This window comes from Cervus canadensis, chromosome X (assembly GCF_019320065.1).
Source record: "Cervus canadensis isolate Bull #8, Minnesota chromosome X, ASM1932006v1, whole genome shotgun sequence".
NCBI classification, from domain to species: Eukaryota; Metazoa; Chordata; class Mammalia; order Artiodactyla; family Cervidae; genus Cervus; species Cervus canadensis.
In genome coordinates, this window is record NC_057419.1 from 138,297,234 (window position 1) to 138,310,839 (window position 13,606).

The window sequence follows — 13,606 nt, forward strand, 5'->3', positions numbered from 1 at the left end:
GAGCCCTCTTAGCTTGGAGGATCTGCCTCCTTTTATCTCGTGGTCTCAGGACCAGTTCAGCGTGAATCCCACTAGGGGGCACCTCTAGCGTCTCCGCCAAGATCTGACTCAGGCAACAAATGTTCTGCTCTGTGAACACAAGATGGCAGTATGTACTGGTCTATAGCAAGGCCTTGTGAAAGCGAGTTGAAAGAAGGGTGGGGAAGTGCTGACAAACTGAAATCCATTTAAGTGAAAACTGAACATGAGGAATATTTTGAATTTTTCTCAGAAACCAATAATTACTGAATTCTATGTATACAAACTATTCCAAGTCTCCAAGTCCTGAGACACTTCGGAACCCTACCACTTACACACCCATGGCTGGGGTTAGACCTGCTTGCTTTCCACAAATCTGCCCTTTCACATCAGCTCGGATCCAGGGGCACATTCCCCTCAGGCCAAGGTTTCAGGACACTCCGCAGTGTCCATGAACAACCAATCACCACACCCCTCCAAAAGGTAAGGATAGAGATCACCTAAGGTGGTAGGTGGGGATCAAAAAACTGCAAGTTTGGACAAATTGGGGAGGCTAAGTAAAATAGGGAGGACAAGACAAAACTTAGGAGGATGAGGGGGTGTGGAAGTGAGGGGAGCATGGGGGGAATAAAATGAAGGAAAGGGAAGGAGAAAGAAAGAAACCGAGAGGAGTAAAAGAGGGATGGCAGAGGAAAATGGTAAATAGGGAAATCCAGGAAAGGGAAAAAAAGGAAAGGGCCGAAAGGAGTAAAGAAAGAGAAAAAAAAGAACAGAAAAATAAATGAGAGAAAGAGGGGGAAAGGAACAGAAAAATAAATATGAGAGAAAGAATGGAAGAAGAAGGGCAAAGAGAAGCAACGCGCGGGGTGGGGGGGGGGGCGGCGCGTGCAGACAGAGGGATAACTGCTAACCGACTGGCATTCCGGGAAGCCGGAGCAGAGACCATCTCAGAAGGGATTCAGGGAAGACATAGGAGGGAGCAATTGAGGGGAAAGGAGGAAAGGAATGAAGGGAGAAGAAACGGACAGAAACCGAGGAGCGGTTGAGCATGCTTCTGTGAGTTTTGTTGCAGGCGCGTGTCGGTTACCCCTGAGGCGCGCACAGCGCCCGCGGACACCCAGCAGGGGCCACGCGCTCTCTGCACCCACCCCACCCCCACCCCGCTTCTCGAAGGCGGCGTCTCTCCTGTAGGGGGACCCGTCCGCGGTGGGACCAGGCACATTGGTCCGCCCGCTGAGCTAGAGACCGGGGGTGGCGCGGCAGCTCTCGGGGATTCCTGGCCCAAGATGCGCCAGAAGCAGCGAGACAGCCCGAGCCGAAGCGCGGCGGGGCTCACGGAGGGAGGCCGAGCGGGGCCGGGCTCCTGGGAGCGCGACGGAAGGTGCGGGCGGCCCTGCGGGTGCTGGGGCGAGATGGGGGCGGAAGCCCGGTGGGAGCAGGGCGGGGGAGGGGGACAGTACCGCGCCGCCGGCTCCCGGGCGCGCGCGAGCGAAGCGGCGGCGGCCCCTCGTGGTCGGTCGGCCCCCCGGCGGGTCATTTGCATGCTGTCACGGCCCCGCGCTGACTCCCGGACGCGCGGCTCGCTCGCTCACTCGCGCTCGGCTTCTGCCACCGCTCCGCCGGCGCAGCCCCGGAGAGCCCGAGAGCCGGAGAGTCCCCGAGCTGGCGAGGGAGGGAGGGAACCCGGGAGGGAGGGAGCGAGGGCGCGCCCCGGCTCTCTGTCGGCCCCGCCGCCCGCCCTTCCTGCTGCCCCAGGTCCACCCCCGGCCCCAGCTCTCACACTTGGGAAACTTGGGACGGCGAGGGGGCCGCGTGTGGCACCTCGGGGTGGGGGTGGGGGGGCGGCCCTGGCCTGGGGAGGCGGAGGAAGAGGAGGGGGGCGGAGAGGAGGAGGAAGAGGAGGAAGTGAGCCCGAAGGATCCGCTCAGAGCTGTTTGTCCAGCTGTTTCTATTCGCACCCCGAGCAGCGCAGCCAGAAGGGGGCCGAGCCGAGGGTGGCCGGCTCTCGACGCTTATTTCCAACTCTTCTCTCAGCTTGTCTGTCCCAGACACCCTGGAGTCTCCTCCGGCCGGCCCGGCGGGCGCGCACCTGCCGGGAGCCCCTGACCTCGCGGGCCAGGCGGCCCCCGAGCCGGAGAACATGGCCCAGCCCAAGTCCGACTGCCGCTCACCTGTCGGCCTCGACTGCTGCAACTGCTGCCTGGACCTGGCCCACCGGAGCGGGCTCCAGCGCGACAACGGCGGGGACAACAACAACTCGGGCAGCCCCACCGTGAGCAACTTTCGGCAGCTGCAGGAGAAGCTGGTCTTCGAGAACCTCAACACCGACAAGCTCAATAGCATAATGCGGCAGGATTCGCTAGAGCCCGTGCTGCGGGACCCCTGCTACCTGATCAACGAGGGCATCTGCAACCGCAACATCGACCAGACCATGCTTTCCATTCTGCTCTTCTTCCACAGGTGGGTGGCGGGGCGCGCGCGGGTGGGCACCTGGTCCCGGCTGCCTCGCACCTGCCTGGGCTGAATGCGCCCCTCTGGAAGGCCGAGAGGGGCCCTGGAGGTTTGGGCGCCTGGGACCGCCACAATCCGACCCGGGAGGCTCCCTGGGTTCCTGTGTGGCTGAGGGGAGGCCTGGCAGGTGGGAGCCCTGTTTGGAAAGGTGCCTGCGGAGGCTTTCCTGGGGAAATGCTGGAGCCCAGAAGATGGACAGAGCGACAGAGCGGTAGATGCTTTGGGGATAGCCGGCGGCACTTTCTACCCAAATGCCTACATTTCTGCGGCCACTTTGGAGAGTCTGCCATGGGATGCTCTTGGGACCTGAGTTCCACACTTATCAAAAGTCCATTTCCAAACAGGCAAACTTGGGTGGAAATTGCAAGGGCTTTTAAATTACTGAGTGGCCCTGACTGAGAATGGGGCAAGCAAATTGTCCCAACAGATTCAGCTGCTACTGGTGTGGGGGAGGGTGGGGAATAAGAAAAATTAGAGACCTGTGAGAATTTCTTGAAACTCTGGATAGGGGGACCCCTCCCCATCCATGATCCACCATGGATCACAGCCTTCCATTTCCAGTGACAGCTAAAAGCAGCCCCAAAGAGCATCCCAGACAGGAGGGTGGATGAGTCCATGTCATGGCAAGCTCGTGTTGGAGTGCAGGTCAGACTTTCTAGAAATCCTGCTGAAGGGCAAGGAAGGGAGAGTGGAGGAGAAAAACACAATGGGAAGACCAAAGGTGGCTACAGTCTTCCAGTCTGAGGCACTCTGGTAAGAGCCGGTCTTGGGGAGACAACTGCAGCAATTTTGAGGCAGGAGAGGCAACTTTAAGAAACTCAGCTGTGGGTTTAGTGTTCTTAGAGCCATAGGGACGAGGCACTGGGGTGTGTGTGTGCGCGTGCATGTGGGGGTGGGTGGGTGGATTTTCTTCTTCCTCAAGGTCACAGGTTATGTAAGAGAAAGAGAAACCCTCTGTGGAAGACCTCAGTTGTAGTACAAGTTGTGTGTCTAGTTCCCTGTGTGACCCTGAGCAAGTTGCTTGACCTCTCTGGTCTCTAAGCTTCCTTTTATTTCTGAGATTCCAAGTCATGGGCAGGTAATGTGCTCAGACAAGGTAATAAGTAATTTTGGGCTCCCACAAAGTAGTTGAATCATGTGATGGTTTGTCGGTGAGACACAAATAGGAAATTTTAAAAGCCATCATGCTAGGCAAGAACTACCTCACTTAGTGCTCAGCCCAGGTTAGCCTCCACAATTCCAGAAGTTCCAGCAGGGTACAAGCAAGGCTGCTGACTTCATTAGCATTATTATAACAGGTTGTATTTGCAGGCATTTTCCACACCATCAAAGCCCTTTCTCATCTATTATTTCACTTTAGGCATCAATTTATCTCATTGTCTCTAAGAAACCATGCCGAGTTTCCAGGGAATCTTCATTTTTGGTGAAAGATTACTACAAGTGTATTCAGACCACAGCCACTGCAACCCTGCCGAGCGAAAGCCCTAACAGGTTCCTAATAGTCTGCTGAGCTTAGGGCTGTAGGTAGCGGGGGATGGATGGCAGTGACACCTGAAAAGAGGGCTCATAGCACTTGCACGCTTTCAACTGGGAGAGAATCTGCTCCAAAATGGCCTGATAAAACATAAGAGGGGATACTTCCTCAGCTCTGGGTCCTCGGTTGGAGGCCTAGGAGGGTCAGACCTAAGTGAGTGGGATGTGAGGCTGAAAGTCTGAAATAAAAGTGTTCACTTCTGCCACACCTTAGGAGGCTTTCTGGTGGTCTGGGTTTCTTGAAAACGGCAAGACCTCCTTTGTCACCTACTCTGTTAACACCTCTTGGTTCTTGGCAAAGCCTGGAAATGCTACCAGGTTGGCTTGGGGGCTGAGGGCTTTGGTGGAAGGAGCAGGGCATATCATTGGGAAGTTGTCTCTGAGCACCCTGCCTCCCCTCCTGTGAACAGAGCAACTCAAGCCCTCAGGCTGGGGAGTGACAGGGTCCTGTGGTAACCACTTTAACAGTTCCAGAAAGACAAAGCATTCTGTCACTTTCCTTCACAACTGGGACCTTAGAGACTGGAGATTCTGAATTTGGTTGAAAGTTTGCCTACAATGACACGCTCATTGGCAAAGTAGGAGGCCATTATTGCTGGTCATGGGGTTTTTCCAAAATCTAGGCTGGACAGTCTTCTGAATGAAAATTTCCTCTTCCTACTTCATTTATTCCCTGGTTTTCTAGCTTCATACCACAGCCATCATGGTTACTTCTCTTCCATTTAATTATTTGATACTTCAGATTCCTGCCTGAGTGTCTTTTTCCTCTAACTTGTCTCCCGCATGGCCATCTCTTCTGGAGAAGCGACTCTTTCTGCCTTTCCTCCTACAGCCCACTCCCCAGCTGCAAGGGCTCCTATATTCTTGGGAGGAAGCATAGGGCAGATTCTTGATTTCTGTCTGGTTTCTGCTTTGACCTGTCCCTGACTCTCAGCTTAGCTCTTGGTTTCCTTGGAACACAAGAGTGTAAGCAATTTGAGGGTAGGGTGTGTTTTCCACTTACTTAGCTTTTCCTTGGCTTCTAATTATACTGCCAGTATTCAGTAAAGGTTTTTTTTGGCTAGATGACTGCTTAATTGTTGGTGTGGTCCTATGTAAAGATTTTACAACTTTAATTGACTCTTGAAAAATTCTTATAAGGGTTTAAATATGATTTTTTTTTTTTGGTATGAACCACATGCAGTAACTCTGATAGCCTGGTAGAAGCCCTGATGAGCAGTGTTGTATATATACATATGAATCAGTGGTAATGGGCATGTAGCTCATTGGTATGTAAATAGTCCCTCTAAACTACTTGTGGGGGGAGATGTGTTTTACACACCAGCCCTTCAATCTTGTGTTTGGTAACTAATAACTATAATAGATTAATAGCTAAACATCTACTGAGTGTTTACAGCATGTGCTAAGCATTATATCTGCATAGCCTCATTTAATTTTACACCAACCCAATGAAATGGGTACTGTTATCACCATTCTTCATTTTTAATGAAGGAAATTAAGGCTGGAGAAATTAAATAACTTCCTCGATGCCTTACAATGAAGAGCAGAGCCAAGACTCCACCTAAGATCAGTAGGACACTAAAGAATTGTCGATGAAGGAAGAATTGTTAAATAGAGGCAAATATTAGCCCATAAACTAATCAAATGGTTAAAATGTCCTAATTAGGTCAGGTGACCAATCATCCCAGGACTTTCCACCAACACAGGACTTTCAGTGCTCAGACAGGGACAGTCCCAGGGAAACTGGGCTGATTGGTCAATCTATTATTAGGGGACTATACTGTATTATTTTAAAATGCTTCTAAAACTGGAAAACCTAAGAGACAGAATATTCTGGGCAAAGAGCTAATTTTTTTCAATTGAAATGCAGCCTATTAAAAAATTTGCAAAGTTGAAATTTGAGGGGCCTTAATTCTCTGATCTGGGCTTCTGTGGTGGCTCATTGGTAAAGAATTCACCTGCCAGTGCCGGAGACACGGGTTCATTTCCTGGGTTGGAAAGATCCCCTGGAGAAGGAAGTGGCAACCCACTCCAGTATTCTTGACTGGAGAATCCCATGGACAGAGGAGCCTGGCAGGCTACAGTCCATGAGGTCACAAAAGAGTCAGACACAACTTAGTGACTAAACAACAACAAATTCTCTGATCAGTAAAGTATAGCAAGCTGAAAGGGGAGCTTTTGCCATATTCTGTTGTTGTCATTGTTGTAATCTCAAATTTATTTCTAAGATTTTATCCAAAACTACTTAATCAGCTCTATTCTTCAGCTTCCCAGCACCCCAGCCAGTGTGATTTGAGCTACTTTGAATCTGAGTTCTCTTGCAGCTCTGAGAGCCCTCAGAGTCTACCTTTAAGCTTCCGCGCTGGCAACAACTGGTCCCCACTTAGATGCACAGAAAATAATAATAGCAAGATTTCTAGTTGTTTTACATGTGTTAATTCTTTTAACCTTCCCTGTTGATGTGCTATATAGTAGTAAAGGGAAAGATGTGGATTCAGAGATCAGGCTTCCAAGAAAAATTTGCATAAAAATTATTTGTGCTTCTCTGAGTCTTCAAAGTAATGATTTCATAAATGTATATTCCTGAACCTGATTTCTGAGGACATAGAGGATTTGGGGGGCAAAACTCTCCCACCTGCCTGCTGTAGTGCTTAATTTTATACTCTAAGATCAATTTTCTGTCCTTGTCATCTAAAGTTCCTATTCCATAGTGCAGCGGTATTTGGGCCACACCACAAGAAATTCTGATTTAGAGATTGCAACCTTTTGTCAACTAATTTTGCCATTTGATTTTGAGGATAGTGTACTTTGCTGGGAAAAGGTTTTGAGTTTCTATGTGCTTATGTCTGTTATTCTTTGCCTTTGTGAGTTTTGCTTTTGGTATCAAGCTAGGTCCTTTCCTAGCCCAGGGTAATTTAAAATAACTTTTTCCTGAGTGCCTAGTGATCTGACAAAGAATAGGCATATTGAATTAAGACACATTCTCTGTTGAAAACACAAATGCATTTGCAGACTTAACATTCATGGTTTATATACTTCATGAGAGCCCTGATGTGTTAGAAACTGTCTTTTTGCTGAGACACAGATGTGAATTCCATGTGCTCAGAGGCTTTGGGTGGTGAGTGACCCTACTGCTCTACCAGCAACTATTATATATACTACATATGTGAGTGTATGTTATATATGTATATATTAGGTATATGCATATATACCAGTAAAATATTTATAACATAAAATTTGTCATTTTAATCATTTTTAAGTGTGCAAGTCAGTGGTATTAAGTATATTCACAATGGTGCAGTCAGCAATATTACCCATTCCAGAACTTTGGCACCATCCCAAATAGAAACTCTGTACCTATTTAGTACCTTCCCTGGTGGCTCAGGTGGTAAAGAATCTGCCTGTAATGCAGGAGACCCAGGTTTGATCCCTGGGTCCAGAAGATCCCCTGGAGAAGGAAATGGCTACCCACTCCAGTATTCTTGCCTGGAGAATTCCATGGACAGAGGAGCCTGGTGGGCTACAGTCCATAAGGTAGCACGACTGAATGACTAACTCTTCACTTCATGAAGCAGTAACTCCCTGTTCTCCTCTCCCTCCAGTCCTTGGTAACCTCTATCTCAGGAATTTGCCTATTTGAGATTATTTTCTATGAGTAGAATTATACAAAATGTGGCCTTCATTCACTTGAGGTAATGTTTTCAAGCTCTATCCATTTATCAGCACTTCTGTTTATGAGTGAATGACATTCCTTTGATGGATACACCACATTTTCATTCATCCAATTCACCTGTTCACAAACTTGGGTTGTTTCCACCTGCTTGCTCTGGTGAAGTATGCTGCTTTGGACATTGGTGTCCAAGTATCTTTTTGAGCCCCTTCTTTCAATTCTTTTGGGTCTCTACCTAGGAGTGGAGTTGCCCAGACCTACTTTTCAACCCTATTTTGTGGTCCTTTTCTCATAGTCAATTCATTCTTGTAGTAATGCCCATGAAAAGAGCAAATGTCTATTTCTTTGGGGAGAAGACCTCCCTCCCAGAGTCAACTGCTAGTGCTAGTGATTACAATGAAAGAAAGCTAAGAAGTTTAACCAAATGATAGAAGTTTTATGAGGGAAATGATGTGCTTTCAGGATGCTCATGAATTAGGACTGGAAAAAGTTTGAGTGTGTCTCTGTCATGAATGGGCAGGGTCTACCCAGGTTTGCTACCCAAGGTTTCCTTTTTAAGAGAGGAACATGTAAATGTTTTACTCACCATTGACTACTTTGTGTGATTTGTTTATCAGAACTTCCTTCGGGGGTGACAGCTCATTGGGAATAGGGTTCTATGGGAATGGAACCTATGAAAGCTGAGTTGGAGAAGAGAAGCAGAGAGATGGGGCCAGAGTCCTTGAAAGGCCTGCTGCAATGTGGGGCTCTGGGCAGCACGGAGCTCAAGAGGTCTGGATGGAAGGTTCGTGCTCTTAAGAAAAGTGACAAGAACAGAACACAAATTCCACCTCCTCCTCCTCCTCCTCTGGAGAAGGAAATGGCAACCCACTCCAGTATTGTTGCCTGGAGAATCCCAGGGACAAGAGCCTGGTGGGCTGCCGTCTATGGGGTCACACAGAGTCGGACACGACTGACGTGGCTTAGCAGCAGCAGCAGCCTCCTCCTCAGTCTTGCCAGGAGTGGGCCCATGTGAGCCCACACCTCAGAAAATAACTCTTTTCAGGGTGACCTTATTTTCCCTCCTCGCCTGAAGAGAAGGTTAACAATCCTGCTTATATTTGCACTTCCAGATAAACTAACAAGCTCTCAATTCCAGGTAGAGCTTTGGCTCCTTTCCATAACAGGTCCCAAAGGCCAGGAAGTCTGGGTAAATGGAGATGGATGTGTCTGGCCAAGGCTGCCAGGGTCTCTGGGTCCCCTGAGTGGTGGAGCCTAGCAGAGCACTTGCCTGTGCTAGGAATAAGGAATAAGGTCAGCCATGGCTTTACCTTGGTGGTAGCCATTGCGCCGTGTTTGCTCATCACAATTATGCTCTTACCTGAACTTTCTCCTCTTGTGTAAGGGATCCCTCAAGATAACCACAGAGCCATAATCTGCCATGACTGGCTGGGTTTACATAACAAATTGGTTGGTGTCATGCAGTAGTCTTGCGAGCCCTGGAGAAGCCAGTGTGCTGAGTGGGCCTGAAGCTTGGACCCATTTGGTGGGGCACTCAGTGTGCTCAGTGCACTCAAGGGAGAGCATTCCTTGACCACAGAGGTCAAAAAAGACTAAATTTCTCTTTTAGATGAAGAAGGCAATAATGGCCCAGGACATGTGCTGTCCCATTGCCTGCAATAATGGGACAAGGGTTAGGGCTTCGCTTGGGACCACAGGTTCGGCAGAGCAGGACCCTGTGGACTAATAGGTTCTCTGTGAAGGCTGAAGGCTAGATCTCAGCCTCAAAGCAGGTTTGATGAGGAGTCAGTGTGGGGAAATGGCTTATGGAAGCCACCACATACCCATGCCAAAATCCAGCTTAGCTGAGGAGTCAGAGTGGGGATAAGATGGGAGGAGTCTAGAAAATAAGCTTTTACAAATGCTAATCTGGGCAGGAGGGAGTCTTTTCATGGGGCAAAGCTAATTCACTTGTACCTTCTACCTGGAAATCTCTGCCCCAAAGTGGCTGTTGCCCTATGGGAAACAGTTTGTGAGGTGTGAGATCCCAGCCAGCACGGAGACTGACTGGGAGGCTTCCCATTGTGCAGCACTAGCCCGAGGGGAAACCAGAGCCCTAAGCAGCTTGGTCAGTGATGCCCCAGGCATGCGATCAGCCTTCCTCCCCTGGGAACCACTTTCCTCAAATAGGCCCAGCCTGAAATCAGGCCCCTGCCTGTGGACAAAGCCCCAGAGGGACCTTCCCCATCCTTCCTAGAAGGAAGAATTTACTCACGAAACAGCCTTGGGTATTCAGCCTACTTCCTCTTGTCTTCTCTTCAGGGGAGATGGAGAGCAGCTGCTCACAGCTCAAGGTCTGGCCGGGATTCCCACTCCGAGCTTTGTAGGCCAGCGATTGGCTATAGCTATCCCTGAGGAAGAAGGGGGTGAGAAGTGAGAGGAAGGGAATTGGTTCCAGCAGCTCCTTCCTGGCTTACCCCCCCTCCCCCCACACACAAACACACACCTCCCTTTTAGCCTCACTCCCAGGCTAGGCTGGGCCTGGGCCAGCCTGAGGTCCCTGACTCATATCTCTCATAGTGCATTATGTAACAGAGCCAGGTTACTGAGGCATCAAGCTTCTGCTTGCTCAGTGGCAGGCTTCCCTGGGGCCAGGCATTCAGAAGCCTGCTGAGGGTCTAAGTAGAGCTCACTACACTTCCAAAGGAAAAGCCTTCCCTGCCTAGTGTCAGGCCAAGAGTCTGCTCAGAGGCAAGTGCCAGGCGGTGAAGGTGATTCCCCCCTAAGGCCCCCACACTCTGCAGCACATGTAAGCAGGCAGGTGAGCTGCTTTGGGCTTAAGCATGGTTTGGGGTGTTCTTGATGGGTGGCATCTCCTGCTGTCACCTGATGGTACAGTGCTGAAGTCAGCCTGGTGTATCGGGGGTAGGGGTGCAGAACAGGTGTCAGAAGTTCTTCCTTTTGTTGGGTCAGGTACTGTTCTGGGGACTTTAGGGAGATGGGTTTAGTAGAAGCTGGGAGGCCCAATCCAGTTCCCAGTCTGTTCTTCACAAAGTCTCAAAGTCCCCAGGCTGGCCTGAATTCACAGTGATACCGAGTTCACTTTCTAGCTTTTTCAGAAAATGGCATTGCTGGTTTGGTGCAACTGAGCCCCCAGTGAAACGGGACTTGCTAAATTCTATGACATATTTCTCTAATAAACTCACATGAATATCTACAACACAGAATAGCCCCATCAATCTAATAGTCCACTGGCTCAAAGTTTATGTCTAAACCAATAGGTCCTCTTCTCTTTCCTTGTCTCCACCCAGCGTGTCACACTGTGTTGCCAGTGGGTAAATGCCTCACAGGCTGAGTGTAGTGGGGGACACTGCCCTCCTGTCCAAGGAAAGGAGGAAGAAACAAGGAGGTAAAGTCAAAAGATAGCATGGGAATTACTGACAGGTGTGATTTGTATGCAACTCTCAGACAAGCCCAGGACCACCATCTCAGGGCTCAGGAGAGCTGGACACCCCAAGTTCCCTGAATCTAGTGACAGTTGGGGGCAGAAACTGAGGCAGAGGTGCAGGATTCCCCCTTCTTGAGGCCCCTCCCAGGCCTCCAGCCTCTCACTTCTCTCTATCCCTCACCCTTTCAGTTGATAGTTGCAGTAAAAAAAAAAAAGAAAGAAAAGAAAAGGAAAGAAAAACGAATAAGATAAACCTGGCCCAGTCTTAAGGCACTAAACTCTGCCTCCCCAGGTGCACAGGAAAATGAACCACGGCAGTGCCTCATTAGACCTTTTACTGAGCAGCCAAGCGCTTCAGTTAATCAATCCATCATTTATTGACCATGGGCCTGCTATTTACCCAGCACCTACTGCAGATTTATTGAATGCCTGCCCCGTTAGGCATGGAAGAGGGGTAGAGGAGGGAGGTGGCAGGACCAAAGCAGTTCCAGCGGAGCCACCAGCCACTGCAGGCTGGGCTGGGGCTTCTGCTCCTTGAGGGAAAGGCCTCAAGCTTACTGTTTCCTGGGTCTGCAAGCCCAAAACTTAGGCAGCGCCAAAGCAAACTAGGAAGGGAGAGTCTCTTTATGGCAGCAGCTTCCAGCAGGGCCTTAAAGAATGGCCAGTGGAAAGAGCTGTAAGGCTGTCTGATGGGAGGGGAGAGGGCACCTTGCCTATCCAGCGAGGTCAGAAGGAGCTGGCTGGGGTGGGGACAGCAAGGAACACTTTCCATGTATGAGAGGCCTGATCTGGCCCTCCTCTTGTGGCCCCTTTCTGAGTCGGAGCAAGCCTCCCCTCAGGGACCTAGCTAGGCTTGGGTAGGTGGAGGCCTTCAGGGCCCAAGAGCAGAAAGGCACCACTCCTCGATGCTTGCAGAAAGCTCATCAGAACCAGGAGGGCTAAGCATGGGAGTGCAGTTGAGGGTGGGTGCCAGAGGAGTCTGGGGGTATGGCTTCACATCTGTGCATCTCTGGCCTCGGTCTCCACCAGGCCCCTTCTGAGGGGGATAACAGAACAAGGATCATGTCAAGGCACTGCGCTGAGAATGTATATGTAGTGTAGTAGTGTTAGTTGCTCAGTCGTGCTTGACTCTTTGCGACCCCATGGACTGTAGCCCACTAGGCTCCTCTGTCCGTGGGATTCTCCAGGCAAGAATACTGGAGTGGGTTGTCATTCCCCTCTCCAGGGGATCTTCCCAACTCAGGGATTGAACCCAGGTCTCCTGCATTTCAGGCAGATTCTTTACTGGCTAAGCTATCAGGGAAGCCCAAGAATACACACACAGACACACACACACACACATTGTTCACCCAAATCTCTCTGGAAAAAAAAGTTCCTGGCGGCTTCACGGGGTGTCATTTTAGCCTTGTTTGTATCAATACCTTGGTCAAACCCTTCCTTCCCAGATGCCATATAAATGAAGGTCCTGGGATTTGGCTGCGGAAGGAGGGAAGCCTCAAGCTGACAGGAAAGAAAAGGGAGCTGGAGTAGCAAAAAGGAAGCAGCCTTGGGTCATCTGGGGAAGCAGATTGCTGCTTACGGTCAGCACGTTGCTTTCTGGGGCCCTCGCACCGAGCTAGTGTCCTGGGCATGCATGCCCACACCCTTTCCTATCAGTGCTCTGGAAAATTCACATTTAGCTTCATGAGCAAATTCAGTCAACAACAAATATTTCTCTCATGCCTTCCATGTGACAGGCTCAATGTTAGGCACCAGGAATAGAGTGGGGAACTCACAAAAAGCATGGCCACAGCCATCATGGAATAGTAGAGTAAAGAGATGAACATTAACCAAAATAACCACGCTAATGAATCTATAATTACAAAGAAGTGCCAAGAGGGAAAAGGAATAAGTTCCTCTCTGAGAGTGTAACAAAATATCAGACAAGGCTTCCTGAGGAAGTGATATTGAACTAAAGAAATGAATCTCTATGGCTGAAATTCTAATCATCAGACCCAAGCCGAAGGAGACATGTTTAGACAGAGGCTTTCTCAGAAACCCCTGAAGTCATGCCATAGCTACTCACACTCTTGGAAATATTTCTAGGCTATGAGTGGCCAGCAGGTCCAAAAGGGGAGGTCTGACAACATTCTGACAGGAGGAAGAGATGGGGGTTGAAGCCCACGGGGCAGCCAGTACTTAATGTCATCTTTCACTAAAAATAGTCCATGACGGTATGGAAATACGTAAAGGCTGGCCCTGGAGACCAGTGATAAAGCCTATGGTGGAGGGAAATTTGTTTTTGTAAATTATTTACTGTAAAGAAAAAAAGAACCACAGAGGGTCATCTGGGTTTTATTTTCCCTTTGCGGGCCTCCTTCTAAGTTGTGAATGCTTCTCATTGTACAGAGGCTGTGGGGCACAAAGCTTCAGGCTGCATTCGTTTCTGGGGCCTCAGGGTTAAATTT

The 13,606-nt window shown here is 49.6% G+C and overlaps 1 protein-coding gene across 6 annotated transcripts in view; it reads left to right on the forward strand.

The window, feature by feature from the left end:
* The first annotated feature begins 347 nt into the window (after window positions 1-347).
* Window positions 348-13,606, forward strand: part of TSC22D3 (TSC22 domain family member 3) — a 64,649-nt gene continuing 51,390 nt past the window's right edge. The window contains exons 1-2 of one of the 6 annotated variants that reach the window (XM_043458130.1): window positions 348-501; window positions 2,053-2,478. In XM_043458130.1, the coding sequence (XP_043314065.1) occupies window positions 470-501; window positions 2,053-2,478 (458 nt within the window). In that variant the 5' untranslated portion in view covers window positions 348-469. Of the gene's footprint in view, window positions 502-935; window positions 1,075-1,220; window positions 1,400-1,585; window positions 1,774-2,052; window positions 2,479-13,606 lie in introns of those variants that run through there. The other 5 variants (XM_043458131.1, XM_043458129.1, XM_043458132.1 and 2 more) reach the window with 5 other exon arrangements.